The sequence below is a fragment of the Dendropsophus ebraccatus genome, chromosome 5 (assembly GCF_027789765.1).
Source record: "Dendropsophus ebraccatus isolate aDenEbr1 chromosome 5, aDenEbr1.pat, whole genome shotgun sequence".
NCBI lineage: Eukaryota > Metazoa > Chordata > Amphibia > Anura > Hylidae > Dendropsophus > Dendropsophus ebraccatus.
The window spans coordinates 100,946,399-100,962,923 of record NC_091458.1 but is presented as its reverse complement, the minus strand read 5'-3'; the positions used below and the strand labels follow the sequence as shown (position 1 = coordinate 100,962,923).

At 39.0% G+C, this 16,525-nt stretch overlaps 1 protein-coding gene across 4 annotated transcripts in view; it reads left to right on the top strand.

The window, feature by feature from the left end:
• The window catches only part of LOC138792847 (cohesin subunit SA-2-like), a 71,962-nt gene that overhangs the window by 35,555 nt on the left and 19,882 nt on the right, over positions 1 to 16,525 (top strand). For all 4 annotated transcript variants that reach the window (XM_069970820.1, XM_069970818.1, XM_069970821.1 and 1 more), the window contains exons 16-26: positions 497 to 614; positions 2,133 to 2,236; positions 2,790 to 2,882; positions 4,037 to 4,126; positions 4,626 to 4,832; positions 5,299 to 5,372; positions 6,698 to 6,785; positions 8,380 to 8,460; positions 13,183 to 13,275; positions 13,719 to 13,863; positions 14,777 to 14,922. In XM_069970820.1, coding sequence (XP_069826921.1) covers positions 497 to 614; positions 2,133 to 2,236; positions 2,790 to 2,882; positions 4,037 to 4,126; positions 4,626 to 4,832; positions 5,299 to 5,372; positions 6,698 to 6,785; positions 8,380 to 8,460; positions 13,183 to 13,275; positions 13,719 to 13,863; positions 14,777 to 14,922 — 1,239 coding nt within the window. The remainder of the gene's footprint in view (positions 1 to 496; positions 615 to 2,132; positions 2,237 to 2,789; positions 2,883 to 4,036; positions 4,127 to 4,625; positions 4,833 to 5,298; positions 5,373 to 6,697; positions 6,786 to 8,379; positions 8,461 to 13,182; positions 13,276 to 13,718; positions 13,864 to 14,776; positions 14,923 to 16,525) is intronic.

Below are 16,525 nucleotides of genomic sequence, written 5' to 3'. Positions count from 1 at the left end.
TGCGTAATCAAAGAGGAACCAGTGTGCAGCCTTCCTACAAACCCACGCCGGGGTTATAATGAGATACAGACCTCCTCTCCTCATGCAGTAGACATGCAGTAGTAAGTGCAGGGTAAATAAAAAAAGCGCTATATTTCCCGTAATAAGTGTCTATTGGTAATTTGTATAACTTTTGTTTGGCAATGACATACTTTAGCTTTTGAGCTGACTTCTCCCTTAAACATCTGTTAAAGAGACAAGTCCAGTCTGGAAGCGCGTTATGCCTAACCCTGTTTGTTGTTTAACAAATAAGATTTATATCCTTTACCTCCCTGGAGTAGCTGCATCTGAAATACCTGCTTGGTTTGAGGAGAGGAGGTCTGCATCTGTAACAAAATACCCTTTATATTTGAAAGCAAAAGTTGCTGGAGCTTGTAAAATAATAAGTGCTGTAGCACCATGGAAACTCTGCATCTGATATTTTACTTTTAAGTGAAAATCCTTTATATTCTCCTAGTTACATGACCATGTGACGTACCTTGTTGACAGCCTCTGGGATTGTATGCCTGGATTTTTAAAAGACTGGCAATGTATGACATCCATCCTTTTGGAAGATGCCACCGAAAAGAGAGTCGGTAAGTTCAAACAGTCAATGAATAATGTGATTTTAAAGAGGTACTCCGGGCTATGTGTATTTTCAGTGTATGGCCGGGGAGGGCACTGAATGGCTGAGCTGCCTTGAGACGTCATGTCTCAAGCAGCAGCTCAGACCAGGAAGCGGCAGCTGAACGGGAGATCGGGGCGGCGTAATCCAGGACCCGACGCTGGAACCGGGGAAGTAAGTGACCGGCGGCTTCTATATCCACACCCTTGAGTACCCCTTTAAGGCAGGGATGGGGAACTTTTGGCTTTCCAGCTGTTGCAAAACTACTTTTCCAGTCATGCCTGGACAGCCAAAGTTTTGTTTTTTTGTGTGATGAGTATTTATTAATACTTTTTTTATTTTGCGGGGTATTTTTTTGTTTTCTGGTTGTCTTTCATGCCATGATTTTGATGACTTATTTACTTTTATTGTAAGGGAACCTGTAATTCTGGAAGTGCTGTCCTTTCTGCATGCTGCATGTTAAAGAGCATGCTGTATATTAATCTGATTGGCACCATAACATGCTGCCTGCAGGAGTACTGCATATTCAGTATGACAAATTCCCTTTTGTACTTTTAATTTTTTAAAACTTTTTTTTGTTTTTTTGTTGTTTTAGTCCCTTTAGGGAACTTTATAAATTGAGTATGCTAAATCATTATTGCCTGTTAGTGGTACCATGCCCCTGGCACAGCCAAGCCCATGTTATATGTAGGTTACATGTAAATATGCAGCAGTTTTGGAGAATGTTCTTTTACATAACCTGATCTTTTACCATCCGTGGTCGCAACGCTCGTTTGCAGTGCCTTCACAAGGTAAGAAGAATCAATATAGTAAATGTACAACTTTGGCCTTTGGTTCTTTCTGGCGGCTCCATAAAGAATAAATGTAGCTGCGGGTCACGCGCCAACCCACTGCTCTGTTCAAAAAAAGAATCCCTGGGGGCATGGAGGTTGAACCCCTGGGATCTTATATACTTGTCCCCTATACTGTGTAAATTTTAATTGGAAAACACCCTTAATACATTTTTATTTAATGATTAAAAGTCAAATTATTGAGAGCACCACTGATTCTAGAACAGTGTGGTCCTCTGGTCCTGACCGGATCCCAAGGGCATTGCAAGACCCACTTAGAAACACACTATTGCAGCTCACCGATTCTCCTGGGAACTTTAGACGGTGCACAGGACTGCTGTTCGGCAAACAGCCATTTAGGTTACATGGAAAGATGAATGTCCAGCTCCAGACTTAGTTTCCTTGCAATGCTTTATTGAAGTAAAAACAGACCCCTCATAGTCCAAACACCGACATGTTTTGGGCAAAGCCCTTAAACGTGGTATACAAGATATACTTCAATAAAGCATTGCAAGGGAACTAAGTCTGGAGCTGGACATTCATCCTTTCATGTAGCAAGACCCACTTGTTATATCCAACTTTTTTTCATCAGTAGGGTTTGATTTCCACAGATCAAGCATTTATTTCCTGCACCTAACAATGGTTTAATTGACTTTCAGGCTTGAGCACAATTCAGGAAAACTTATTGGTGGAATTTATGTTGACAACTGTCCGACAAGCAGTTAAAGGTCATCCTCCTGTGGGGAGAGGAACAGCCAAGAAGGTCTGTTCGTTTTCTATGCTATGAAGTAATGGACTTTCCTATCATGTGGCAGGGTTTCTACATATGTATTTGGAATGTGATTCAAATGTTGTGGAAACCACACCTTCAATATTTCCCAAATAGGTTCGTGATGTTGCTGATAATCTTCCTGGCGGAAAACTGGGGGTATGGTTTCCACAGCGTTCAAATTGATTCCGAACACCTATGTGGAACACATCCTGTATGTTCTATATAATTATTTGTTTGATATGATATAGATATTTTGTAAGTGACAGGAAAGATTAGTGAAGTGCAGTGTTGCTGCTTCTGTTTCTATATAGTTTAGTGTATTCTTGATGATTTCCCTGGAGACAGACAGCTGCAATGCCATAGCTATAAGCCTATTTATAGTGCATATTTTCTAGTCTCTACACCATTATGCTTTTATCAGTAGGATCATGTTTCTACCCTTGCTGTATGTGATACACTTCATACATTCTTTTCATATTCAAGATGTTCTGACATTACTGTTACAGCTGCAAACTGCATTCACACTAATATTGTTTTATGTCAGGTTCTCTCAGCCAAAGAAAAGAAGGTGCAATTAGAAGACAGAGAAAGAATTACCAAACACTTTGCAGACACCCTTCCCTTGATGTTGGAAAAGGTAACACAAGATATAACCCACACTGTTTTTTTTTTGTATTTCTGCCTTACCATTTGGTATCATTGACTAGTAACAGCAATTGTTTGTGTCAAGAATGTTTCTGGTTACTGACAAGTAGAAACCTGAGAGTTTTTAAACACTAGGAACCAGATCTATAAAGCTGCTGGAAACTTACTCTGTGTTTTCTCCCACAGTAACCAATCATAGTTGTGGTTTAATTTTACCAGAGCTTGTTAAGATATAAAACATGAGCTGTGATTGGTTGTTGTGGAAAAAGCATACACTGTGAGTTTCAGACAGCTTGGTAATTCTGGGCCCAAAGACTCAAAGTTAGCAGAACCTTTTACTAATATTTTGTAACAGTATTAATAGGTGTTATTTACACTTGAAAATCAACTCTTGTTTTGTGTTACTAAAGATGAGGGCAACCCAAGCATGCTTACGTCCATCCAAACCCGACGCCTATGGCTGTATCATATTTTCCAGGCAGCCTTAGGGCCTTATTACATGGCCCAACTCCACAGTGTAAGCAAGCATTGATCTGCTATATCTGCAGCAAGGTCTGTATATATGTTGTTAGCGATGTCTTTGCAGACCTTGCTTTTTACAGGAAAAAAGTAATAAAGATTACATGTGGCTATTCTCCCCTTTTCCCCGCTCACAGCTGATGCTTCCGGCCTGATCTCTTCAGTGACAAGCTGTTTAGCCAATCACTGGCAGAAACGGGACTGGAAGAGATCAGGCCACAAGCGTCAGCTGTGAGCAGGGAACAAGGCCGAAAGGCTGCAGGAGGAGATTAGGTTAGCATAAAGTTGTTTTTTTTTTTTTTATAGTGTCATCAGCCGTCGGCTATGCACCTCTACACGTATCGATGCGTGGCTGACACCTGATGATTTTTAAGAAAGTTTGAACAACAGTTATCAGCCAATGATCAACTCTTCGGCTGATTATTACCTTCATTACACTGAGCTATTTGGCAGATTATCGCCCTGTGTAATAGGGCCCTGAGGACTGCATCCATCTTCTGCAGCCACCACTAATCAAATGCTGCATGCTTGGGTTTGGATGGACCTGAACATGCTCGGGCTGCACTCATCTCTAGTTATTACAATATAGTACTCAATATTCAGCTGTTTCCTTATTATTTCTTATAGTTTTCAACAAGCCCTGATAAAGTCATAAACCTTTTGCAAATCCCCCGGTATTTTGATATCGTTCTATATTTTGAGAGCCGTATGGAAAAGGTAAGTAATGTATTATTTACTAATGTGCCACAAACTGTCTAATTCACCATTATAAATATGGTATGAACAGATGTGGAAACTGCATCTAGGATACTGCAAAAACTGCTCAGGAATGGTTTGAGGATGACTAAGAGTTCAAGGTGTTGACCTGCCATTCCAGTACTTATCAGCTGATGTATGCCCATGAGGAAGTGGTGTATTCTTTCCAGTCAGACATGGTGCTTCCTGCTGGCACCTCTGTCTGGGTCAGGAACTGTCCAAAACAGGAGTGGTTTGCTATGAGGATTTGCACTGGACAGAGCTGGCATCAGAAAGCACCATGTCTGACTGGAAAGACTACATGACTTCCTGCAGGACATACAGCACCTGATAAGTACTGGGAGACTTCAATAGAAATAATTTGCAAATCTGTATAACTTTTTGGCATCACTCTGGAACATTTTTCACAGTATAATATAACAACAGTAAAAACAGTAAATAATTAGAAATTTTATTTCAGCATTTAGAGGCCTTGTTGAAGCAGATGAAAAGCATTGCTGTGAGCTACTCAGACCCAGAGGTCCTTGAAGCCTGTTCTAAAACATACAGCAGTCTCAGTAATGAAAACCAGACCATCCAGAACTGTCTGGTCAGTGATTCCAAAAAAGAATTGATCAGGCATCTCGTGGACACGTACAGTCAGATGCTGGATGATGTTCTCCAGGAGGTAAGTCATTGCATTGTGTTTCCATTGGACTTGGCTCTGTAGTCATTTGAATGAAACTCTCCTAAGCTTTCCCATTAAGATGCTTTATTACCAAATGACTTAATATATCCTACTTTGGTATTGTAAATGTATGTACCAACACATTTTACCTCAAGTGAAGACTTGGATATCATTTCAGTGAAACTGCCCTGAAGCAGTTGCTTTATTCATTGTAAGGACTGCAACAGTTCTATCATTGTTTAATATGGAACTTGTTTTCCATGGTACATAATTATACTTATTGTGAAACTACAATGCTAAGCTTATGAATTGCATTCATATTTTTGTACAATTTTTTTATGGCACGTATAACTTTCTGTTTACATTTTAGGGGATCATGTATTTTCCATGTCACTGTTGTACAATATATTTATCCTAATGTAATCGCTCCTAGCTGGCCCAAATTAACCATTTCAGTTATTTTTAGGGAAAAGAGCCTTTGACTGCAGAGGATGTGTATCCGATGTCCTGCACACTAAGGAGACTTGCAGCTTTTCACAAGTGAGACAGTTAAAGTTTTCTTTGTATTACTTTACTGCCAAAACCTTGATTTAAATTTTTTATGAAATCTTAGATCCAAAAAGTAATAATTTAAACTGTCTTGTATAGAATATACCTTGCACTGTTCCATACCTGTTCATATCTTTTTGGAACGTACAGTGAGGTTTTCGGTTTTGGCCTAAATAGTGAAGAAGTGATCCAGTTTACCTCATAGAGGAAAGTATATTTCATCATGACCATACAAAATAAGTCAACTTACTGTAGGTATACGTTGTTGGTCAATAATAAGGATAGATCAGCACTTTTCTACAGAAGTGACTTGATCACGTTAAAGAGAACCTATCATCTAATATAAAAGTTTATCTTTCCCTAAGTCTATTTATGAAGATACAGACCGCCTTTGCAGTCTGTATCTTATACTTTACCCAATCCTCTTGTCCGCTGCAGCAAGGCCATGCGCTGCCATCTTGATTACGTCATATGCGTTCCAGCAGTGGAACGCAAGTAACGTAATCAAGATGGCGGCGCACGGCCCGAACAAGAGGATTGGGTAAAGTATAGGATACAGACTGCCTTTACAGTCTGTATTTTCATTTTGTCTATTTATTAAGATACAGACTGCCTTTGCAGTCTGTATCTTATACTTTACCTGATCCTCTTGTTCGCTGCAGCAAGGCCGGCGCCGCCATCTTGATTACTGATTGACGTAATCAGGATGGCGGCGCCGGCCATGCTGCAGTGGACAAGAGGATCAGGTAAAGTATAAGATACAGCCTTTGCAGTCTGTATCTTATACTTTACCCAATCCTCTTGTTCGGGCCGGGCGCCGCCATCTTGATTACGTTACTTGCGTTCCACCGCTGGAACGCAAATGACGTAATCAAGATGGTGGCGCCCTGCCTTGCTGCCGCTGTGCATGATGGGAATTAATTAGTGAATAAATCGAAAATGCGGCCAAGAAAAAAATAAAGTACTTGCAAATCTTAATAAAATAATGAATAACATTTAATTAGGGAATAAAATTTTTTTGAAATTGGTCCGTGTTGGTTCTCTTTAAAAACACATGAGCTTACAAAGTAAGAGCACTACCATTGTTCCCCTTTAATCCTTCTGAAATCTGATTTTATTTTAGCAGGGTACTTATTGTCATTGCGAAGCAGTTGATGATTATTTTTTAATCTGATCAATTTTAATTGAACATTTTATAGTAGAAAAGTAAAAAAAAAAAACACTAAAGCACCTCACTATTTCCAGGACAGTTAACTAATACTCTCCTGAAATCCACACAGATCAACTTCTGATGTTCTTTAAATATCTCTTTACAGTGCTCACAACCTCAGTCAGTGGGATTTGTATCAGAAGACCACTAAACTCCTTATGTTTGATATGCAGCATCATGGGTTGCCAGCTGAGGTAAAACATTCTGTATCTAATGGCATTGCAGTTTTACATTTTGTATGTCATGCAACATATACCAATCTAAGATATGGGGGAGCTCACCTAGAATTCAAGAAAAACAAGGGGTGCAGCTAAGTGTCCAAAGAAACGACCTTATGCAAACAAACAAGAAAAAGCTGGACACTATAGTAAAGCGCACACCACTATATCCAAACAAAATACAATGTTTATTAGGACAAACCTATGTGTTTTTTTTAATTGCGCTGAAAGAATTTACATGAAGAGCGCATATAGCATTATATATATATACACTGATTGAACGCAATACTTTGGATTATGTTTACATCTCCAATGATGATAACTTCATATGCATAATTTTACCTCACCTTGTGTCATTTTTTATCTGTTTGAACTTTTGTTAAATAAAGAATACTTTATTCTTAAGAGCAGGTTTTGTGCCTCTTTTTGGTAGGAAGTTGTGCATTATAACCTGTAGATGGGCCAAGGGGGATAAGTGAGCAGGAAAAGGAGACAGCAGGGCAGTTTGAATGCAGTCAGCATGTTGTGCTGTGCAGGAATGTCTTTTCTCCTCTCTGTATTCACTCAACCCCCCCCCCTGTCCATAGACCATAATGGACAGAAAATCTGCTTCTTCTGAAGTGAGGAGGGAGGCTGGAAAACGGCTTTTTAAACACAGAAAGAAACTCTTTTGCTTAAAGGGGTAGTCCACCCAAAAAAATTTTCTTTCAAATCAACTGCTGCCATGAAGTGACAGAGATTTGTAATTTACTTCTATTAAAAAATCTCAAGCCTTCCAGTACTTATCAGCTGCTGTATGCCCAACAGGAAGTTGTATTATTTCCAGTCTGGAGAGCAGGAGGGGTTTTCTATGGGGATTTGCTCCTGCTTTGGACAGTTCCTGACATGGACAGAGGAGGCAACAGAGAGCACTGGGTCAGACAGGAAAGAAAACACCACTTCCTGCTGGACATACAGCAGCTAATAAGTACTGGAAGACTTAAGATTTTTTAATAGAAGTGAATTACAAATCTCTGGCACTTTATGGCACCAGTTGATTTGAAAGAAATTTTTTTTGGGTGGACTACCCCTTTAATAAAACATTATACAGATGTATTACAGAACTATTAAAGGGGTTAGAGTGGTGCTGTCTCTGGAACAAAGTGGCCATGTTTTAGTAGCACTGGATAACCCCTTTTAAATCGCTTGTACTATTGATACTTATTGATTTTTGTAAAGTGACATTTAAATGACAGTTACACTTTATTTAAAGGGATAACATTGGTGGAATGGTGAAGTAAAACCTCTGAAAACCCATTTATTCTGAGAATTAAAGACTAAGCTTTTTGTAGTGCAAAGTCAATGATCCATAGCAGTCAACTAGCACTGTGGCTTTTTAATTCTGAGTATTAATGGGGATGCCGGTATTTGGACCCCCACCAATAAGGAAATGATGATATATCCTAGTGATATGACACCTCTGCTATTGGTAGTTCTTTAAAAGAATATATTCAATACACACTTGATTTTCTTTTTCTTTATTATTATTAAAGAAGCTGTTTGTTCAGTATCATTATCCTTCTTTGTCTAGCTTGTGCTGCCTGCTCTCCAGTGCATGTATTATGGCATTCTTTGGCAGCTGTTACCTGCGATAGAAGATCCATGTACACAGGTACTTTTATGTTTTATTTTCTCCATTACATAGTTAATTTGTCTTATCTACTTACCCATGTATATTTTTCTCAGATACTGCTTATGGAAAGGCAATGTTACAGTTTTTGTAGAGAGCCATATTAGGCTGTACCTTTGTATAACATTACATGTCTTTTCATACACTGTGTGTGTGTGTGTGTGTGTATATATATATATATATATATATATATATATATATATATATATATATATATATATATATATTATGTAAAATATATATAGCCTGCTCATCTTTGACTACTACTTTGATGCAGCTGGTCCTCCAGTAAATGGACTCTATTTCTTAGCAGCTCTCCACTGTAGCTTACAAAGACTGGTCACCAGTCACCCCTACTCTAATATAGGAAACCTCTTTCAAGGGGTTGCTTGAGATAAGGTAAAAGGGTCTGTTTTTTGTTGTTGTTTTATGCCACTCTTAAGACCCCATTCCACAGAACGATTATGTCTGATCATGTCGGCTGATCGTTGCGTTGTTTGTCTTTCTTTCAAACATGTTGAAAGACAAACGACTCATACAGCAACGATCTGCTGCCGTCGGTCCGTGGAATAGGAGCAAGCAGCAGACCGCTGCTGTATGCTATGGGCTGCCCAGACGATCTAGCGATCACCTGGGCAGCCCCCCCCCCCCCCATACTCACTCGCTCACTGCTGCTGCGGGGAACGAGGAGCAGACGAGCGCTAATAGTGCTCATTTGCCCCTTTCAGTTGGCCCGTGGAATAGGGCCTTTACAGTATCTATGGGCTATGGCTCCTTTTGCAGCTTAAGGCTGGGTTCACACTTCGTATATTTCAGTCAGTATATTTCAGTCAGTATTGCAACCAAAACCAGGAGTGGATTAAAAACACAGAAAGGATCTGTTCACAAAATGTTGAAATTGAGTGGATGGCCGCCATATAACAGTAAATAACTGCCATTATTTCAATACAACAGCCGTTGTTTTAAAATAACAGCAAATATTTGCCATTAAATGGCGGCCATCCACTCAATTTCAACATTGTGTGAACAGATCCTTTCTGTGTTTTCAATCCACTCCTGGTTTTGGTTGCAATAATGACTGAAATATACTGACTGAAATATACATATACTGACTGAAGTATACGTAGTGTGAACGCAGCCTTAAGGAGAAGTCCGGCAGAATTTTTTTTATTAAAGTATTATATTGCCCCCCAAAAGTTATACAAATCCCCAATATACACCTATTTCAGGCTTCACTTCCTGGATAACATGGGGATGTCACGACCCGACTCCCAGAGCTGTGCAGGCTGTGGCTGCTGGAGAGGATGATGGCAGAGGAATGCTCAGTGTCCCTCCAGTGCCTGTGTCCCTCAGTGTCCCCCTGCCATCATCCTCTCCAGAAGCCACAGCCCGTACAGCTTTGGGAGTCGGGTCGTGACATCACCATGTTATCCAGGAAGTGAAGCCTTGATGCAGTAGTAAGTGCAGGGAAAAAAGCACTTTATGTGCATTTCCCATAATAAATGTATATTTTTGATTTGTATAGCTTTTGGGGGGCAATACAATACAGTACTTTAATGAAAATTTTCGCCGGACTTCTCCTTTCACACCAATGTTAGTTTTTCTAGAGAGCCATATTAGGCTGTACCCTTGTGTATCTTTGCATGTCTTTTCATACAGTGTGTGTAAGTGTGTGAGTATATAATATATATACACAGCCTGCTCATCTTCATCTGAGTACATTGAAATCCTGCATAGTTATACATGGCGCAGCTAGTCCTCCAGTAAATGGTCACCAATAACCCCTTCTCTACTATAGGAAACAAGGGGTTGCTTGAGATTAGGTTAAAGGGTCTGGTTGTTGTTGTTGTTTTTTGCCACTCTTACAGTATCTATGGGCTACGGCTTCTATTGCAGCTCAACACCATTTAAAGGGGAATTACTAAATGACATTCAGATTTTAATAAAAACTAAATAAAATATTAATATTGGCAATTTATATTATCTAGCAGATTTTGCCCAAATTACTTCAAGTTCTATCCTAGTGAAGATGTTGTCCCTGTCAACACCCTTGTGTAGTTCATTATTAGCAGGATGAGTATGTGTACTATAGTTTTACAGTGCATGCCACTTTACTTGAGAAACTCATGTTAGGGATAGTCTTTTGGAGTAACTGATACAACTAAAGTACACAAACTGCAGTTGTGAGGTATCATGGGTAATGCAGTTTATTGTACAGGGATGAATATCACATGACTCACTGTTCAGGACAGCCCATTTCAAGAGCTCCACAGGAAAAAAACAAGATGTGAGATAAAGGGACCATACATTAGGAATGCTTCTAACATTTTAATAATGTTGTGGAAGTTTGGGAATTTCTGTTTTTGTTTGGAAAATCCCTTTAACCCTTTGAGGACCAGGCCCAAAATGACCCAGTGGACCGCGCAAATTTTGATCTTAGTGTTTCCGTTTTTCCCTCCTCCCCTTCTAAGAGCTCCAGCACTTTCAGTTTTTTATCTACAGGCCATGTAAGGGCTTATTTGTTACAGGAATAGTTGTACTTTGTAATGGCGTCTTTCATTTTACCATAACATGTATGACGGAATTCCAAATATATTATTTATGAAGATATAAATTGGTGAAATCGTAAAAAAGAATGCAATATGGTAACGTTTGGGGGGCTCCTGTGTCTACGTAATGCACTATATGGTAACAGCGACATGACACTATTATTCTATAGGTCAGTCCGAACACAACCATATGCAGGTTACACAGATTCTCTAATGTTATATATGTATTTTTTTATGAAATCCTTTTTTTTGGCAATTAATTATAAATAAAATGGGACTATTGTGACGCTTATAACGGTTTTATTTTTTCACCTACGGGGCTGTATGGGGTGTCATTTTTTCCGCCATGATCTCTAGTTTTTATTAATACCATATTTGTGAAGATCGGACGTTTTGATCACTTTTTATTAATTTTTTTATATATATAATGTAACATAAAATCGGTAATCTGCGCACTTTTTCCCCTCTTTTCGTGTACGCCGTTTACCGTTCGCAATGACACTTGTTATATTTTAATAGATCGGACAATTACGCACGCTACGGTATATTATATGTTTATCTATTTATTTATTTTTATATGTTTTATTTATATAATAGGATAGGGGGGTGATTTCAACTTTTATTGGGGGAGGGGTTTTGGGGTAGTGTATTAGTGTTTATAACTTTTTTTTTTTTACACATTTGAAGTCCCTTTGGGGGACTTTTACATACATTAGTTTGATTTCTACACTGATGAATGCTATGCCATAGGCATAGCATTGATCAGTGTTATCGGCGCTCTGCTCATTGAGCCTGCCTGTGCAGGCTTAGAGTAGCAGAGCGCCGATCGGACCGCATGGAGGCAGGTAAGAGACCTCCAGCAGTCCGTTTTACCGATCGGGACCCCCGCAGTCACATTGCGGGGGTCCCGATCGGTAAGTGACAGGGGACTCCCCCTGTCACTTACACCTAAACGCCGCGGTCGCGCCGTGATCGCGGCGTTTAAGGGGTTAATGACACGCGGCAGCGCGATCGCTGCAGCGTGTCATTGCCGGTGAGGTCCCGGCTGCTCACTGCAGCCGGCCCCCACCTCCTATGAAGCGCGCTCCGCTCCGGAGCGCGCTTCATAGCGGGAATAACACCCAGGGCGTACAGTTACGCCCTAGGTCGTCTGGGGACAGACTTCCATGGCGTAACTATACGCCCTGGGTCGTCTAAGGGTTAAATTAACATAGCTGAGCTAGAATAACAGTCATGGATCTTATGTAGTTTATGGGCAACCATTGAGCTTTTTTATTTATTTATTTTTCAAATCAACTGGTACCAGAAAGTTTTATAGATTTGTAAATTATTTATAATTATTTAAAACTCTCAGGTCTTCCAGTGCTTATTTACTGAATGTCCTACAGTAAGTGTTTTCTTTCCAGTCTGAAAACATCTCTTGCCACCTTTGTCTGTGTCAGGAACTGTCTGGATCAGTAGCAAATACCCATAGAAAAGCTCTCGTGCTTTGGGCACTTCCTGTGTGGTCATAGCCCTGAAGTGATATTTTAGAGTGGCAATAATTTTTTTTTAGATGATTGCTGTCTTTGACAACTACAATAAAGGTATGGATAGAGGAATACCACCACGTTGCTACAGTACCTTAAATGGAAAGTGTCATCAGAAAATTACTTTTTTTTTTAAATAATGTTTTTATGTTAATCATGTTTTTTAAGCATTTTTGTACTTTTTTCTAATCTTCCATTTTTCTATCTGTATTAGAAAGATCTTGCAGTTTTCATTCTTACCACTGGGGCTAAAACTGAGCTGAGACTTAGGAACATTGCACTAATTTGGCCCGGACATCCGTGCATCAATGGGCTTGGTCTTGAAGGGGTTAATATACGTGATGTCCTACCCCCTTGCTTGCCCACTCAGCCTCCTCCACTGTGACTGTGCTTGTTTTCTCTATGCAGTGTATTGCTATGGAGCATGCAGGTTGACATGCATATCTCTTGCAGCTCTATGTTCAGCCATCTTATGGACAGGATCACCTTTCATTAAGTAGAAAGTGGACAACCCCTTTTCTTAGTCACTCCATTGAAGTGCTTTTTCAGTAAATTAACCGAAGGGTTAAACTTGGACAAAAGTGTAATACAATACCTTTTATTTTGTGTCCCTGGCACATTTATAGGAGGAACTTAGCATCTGTGCAACTCGGGTGAAAAACACATGTCAACTGTGCAGGAAATACCTAAGTCATAAAGATCAATCTGTAAGAGAGCAGGTGAGTGATGCTTCAGTGGTGTACCAGTCTTCATACGCCCCAGAGAACACTCATTAAAGGATAGAAATGGAAGTGCTGGTAGCCTTGCGATATATGGACGTCTCTAGGCAGATAAAATGGTGAGAGTAGTAAACACTGTTTATGATTGAGGCTGTATTCATGATAAGTTATGTGGGCACACACAGTATTGCTTTTCTGCGCTAGGGGGCAGTAATCTAGTGATTGCTGCAGGAATGTTGCCCGTCTGCAGGGACGGCATATCGTACCAGTCATGTTGTAGCAGCAGTGCTGCCAGTAGGGGTGCAAACAGAGGTCTTATCTTTGTCAGTTTACATGTATAAAGCAGAATACATATGTTTTTTGTCTACACAATGAAGCAAATTTAATTATTCTGAGTGAATATTTATTTCACATGGACCAATTAATGCAAACTTTTTTTTCAGGCATTCCTGTCCCTATGTGACTTACTTATGTTACTACACAATAGAGGAGGCAGAATGCCTTGGTGTGTAGATTCAGTACTGGAGTCAGAGCTGCTCTTCTTTGTTCGTCAATATGTTTTCCAGGGTGAGGAAGAGAAAGGCAAAGGTAATTTTGTTTATAATTACAATATATTGTCAAGGGCAGAATACTATAAGCTCCTCATAACAGTGTCAGCAACTTGGTCTCATAATTACTTTTATGCAAACATCAATAAATTAAATAATTGTGTATTATGTATTATTATTAAAGCAGGTTTTCACATGTTCAGGTTTTTATTTGCATTTATGAACTACAAAGCCAGGAACTGATCAGAAACGGAAGAAATGGATAATGGGGATAATGCAAACACTGAGACGTCCCACCTTTAAAAAATCTATTCCTAGCTTTGTATTCAGCAACTGCTTTAACAACCTAAACGAGTGAGCATGCCCTGACAGTAACATTTATGAGCTGCTTTTCTGCTGCAAATATGTTATAAAGCTTGAATATAAATTTAATTTCAGTTCTACTGCTAAATGTGAGTGTGTGTGTGTGTGTGTATATATATATATATATATATATATATATATATATATATATATATAATAGTATACAAAGCATGATGCTCCAAAACACTACAACTTCATCCCTGTACAACAAATGAGTCTATGGAATAACATTGAGTGCTTCATGGCACAAAATACTGTGTGTGATATTAAATTTATAACTTTATTTAGCACAAGTATTTGTCATCTTAGTTTATATAAAGTGCAGCAAAATTTAGTTTTAAGATTTTTTTGGCCCTCATTGTAGTCACAGTTAAGAAGCCTGTTTTTACAACTTGTGTGTCTAGGGTTACTGAGGCTAAAAATGTCAGATCTGTGCCAGCAGCTGTAAACACAATGAGGCCAGTATCATCTAAAGCCGGATGCACTACTACTGTTATGTTTGGGTCACAGTTGAAAATGTCATGTAAATATTGCTTGTTTAGTGTTAATATTCCACTGTAGAGGAGCTTACTATGCTTTATTATTTTCAGATGCAGTTGTGCCCGAGACCAATGAGGACATGACCCTGGTCATTTTACACAAGAAGAGGATGTTACTGGCTGTTTATTGCAAGCTGATAGCTTCCAGTGTAGTGGAAATGTCTGCAGTAGCAGAGATTTATAAGCAGTATATGAAGGTAAATTACACTCCTACATTCAGCATTTTTTCTTACCAAATGATCTTTTTCAATTTAGATTGCACTGTGCAATTACAAAAATTACAAAACTGAATGAACCTCCCATATACGTTTGCCCTCTGCAAATGTAAAATACAGTATCTCTGTAATATACTATCATTTCATTTATGCTGTTTTTAATTATTTTACAATTTGTTTTTACTTTATGCGTGGTAGAACAAATATGATTGCTCCCTGCTGCTGACAAATCCTATTACTGCACTGTCCTCATAGAATCCACTAGCAATGGATGGGAATGAGTTATTTTTAAATCAACAATGTTGGTGATTCTAAAATCAACAATGTTGCATTTTCATTGTTTCTAAAAAAAACCTATGAAAATGCAATTTAATTGCCATAATTAATCATTTCATTACGTTAATGCAATTAAAAATATTTGAACATACCCTTACATGGGCCGATTATCGGCAATGAACATTCCTATCTTCGGAACACTTATTAGCCTGATGATTGGCCTCTATCAGTCTGCATATACTGAGAATGTGAAAACAAAATTAATGTTTTTTGCTAATTTTTTTAAAAAAGAGAAAACCTAAAGTGTACCTGTCGTTATAACTTTCAAAATCTAAATCAACAGTAGATGTGATATAAAGCAAGATTGCAATTTACATTTTTTTTTCAAGTTATCATGGAGAACACGGCACTTCTTGTTTTCTGACACTTTTTTTTCCTCAGAGTCAGAAAAGGAAGTCCAGTGCTTCCCAGGTCATCTGAAGGCAGTCATGTGATTGACTTTGTACAGGCTGGAATTCCTGTGTTTAGTCTGTTTTTTTTCAACCAGCACAAGTCTAGAAATCTGCCTTCAGGAGACTGGACCTGGATTTCTGGTAAATTCAGCTTTGTTTTACAGCATGATAACAAAAAATAAATAAATAATGAATGCAAAATTGCTTTATTTCACATATACTGTTTACTGTTGATTTAGAAACTTACACCAACAGGTACACTTTAAATGTTGCTTAAAGAAGTATTCAAACCCATTGCTATAGCATGTGAAATCTAGCCCTGGAGGCTTCCCAATTCTCTGGATCATCTCTGAGATGTTTCTACACCTTCACTGCAGTCACCTGTGGTAAATTCAGTTGACTGAACAGGATTTAGACAAACCCCTGTCTAAATGTGGACTCACAGTTGACTATGTATATCAAAGCAAAAACCAAGCCATGAGGGGGAAAGAACTGCATGTAGAGCTCAGGGACAGGATTTTTTTGGAGGTAGGGATCTGGAAAGTGTGCGAACAATTTCTTTTGCACTGAAAGTTAACAAGAGCACAGTGACCTCCATAATTCTTTAATGGAAGGTGTTTGGAACAACCAGGACTATTCCTACAGTTGGCCACCCCATCAAACTTAGTTATCCAAAGATGTTCTGTGCAGATGGGAGAAACTTCCAGAGGGTCAACCATCACTGCAGCTTTACACTAATCTGAGCTTAATGGCAAAGAGGTCAGAAAGAAGCCTTTCCTCAGCACACAAAAAAAGACACACGGAAGCCAAGTACTTAGAGGACTGTGAAAAACAAGATTCCTTTTTGGCCTAAATTC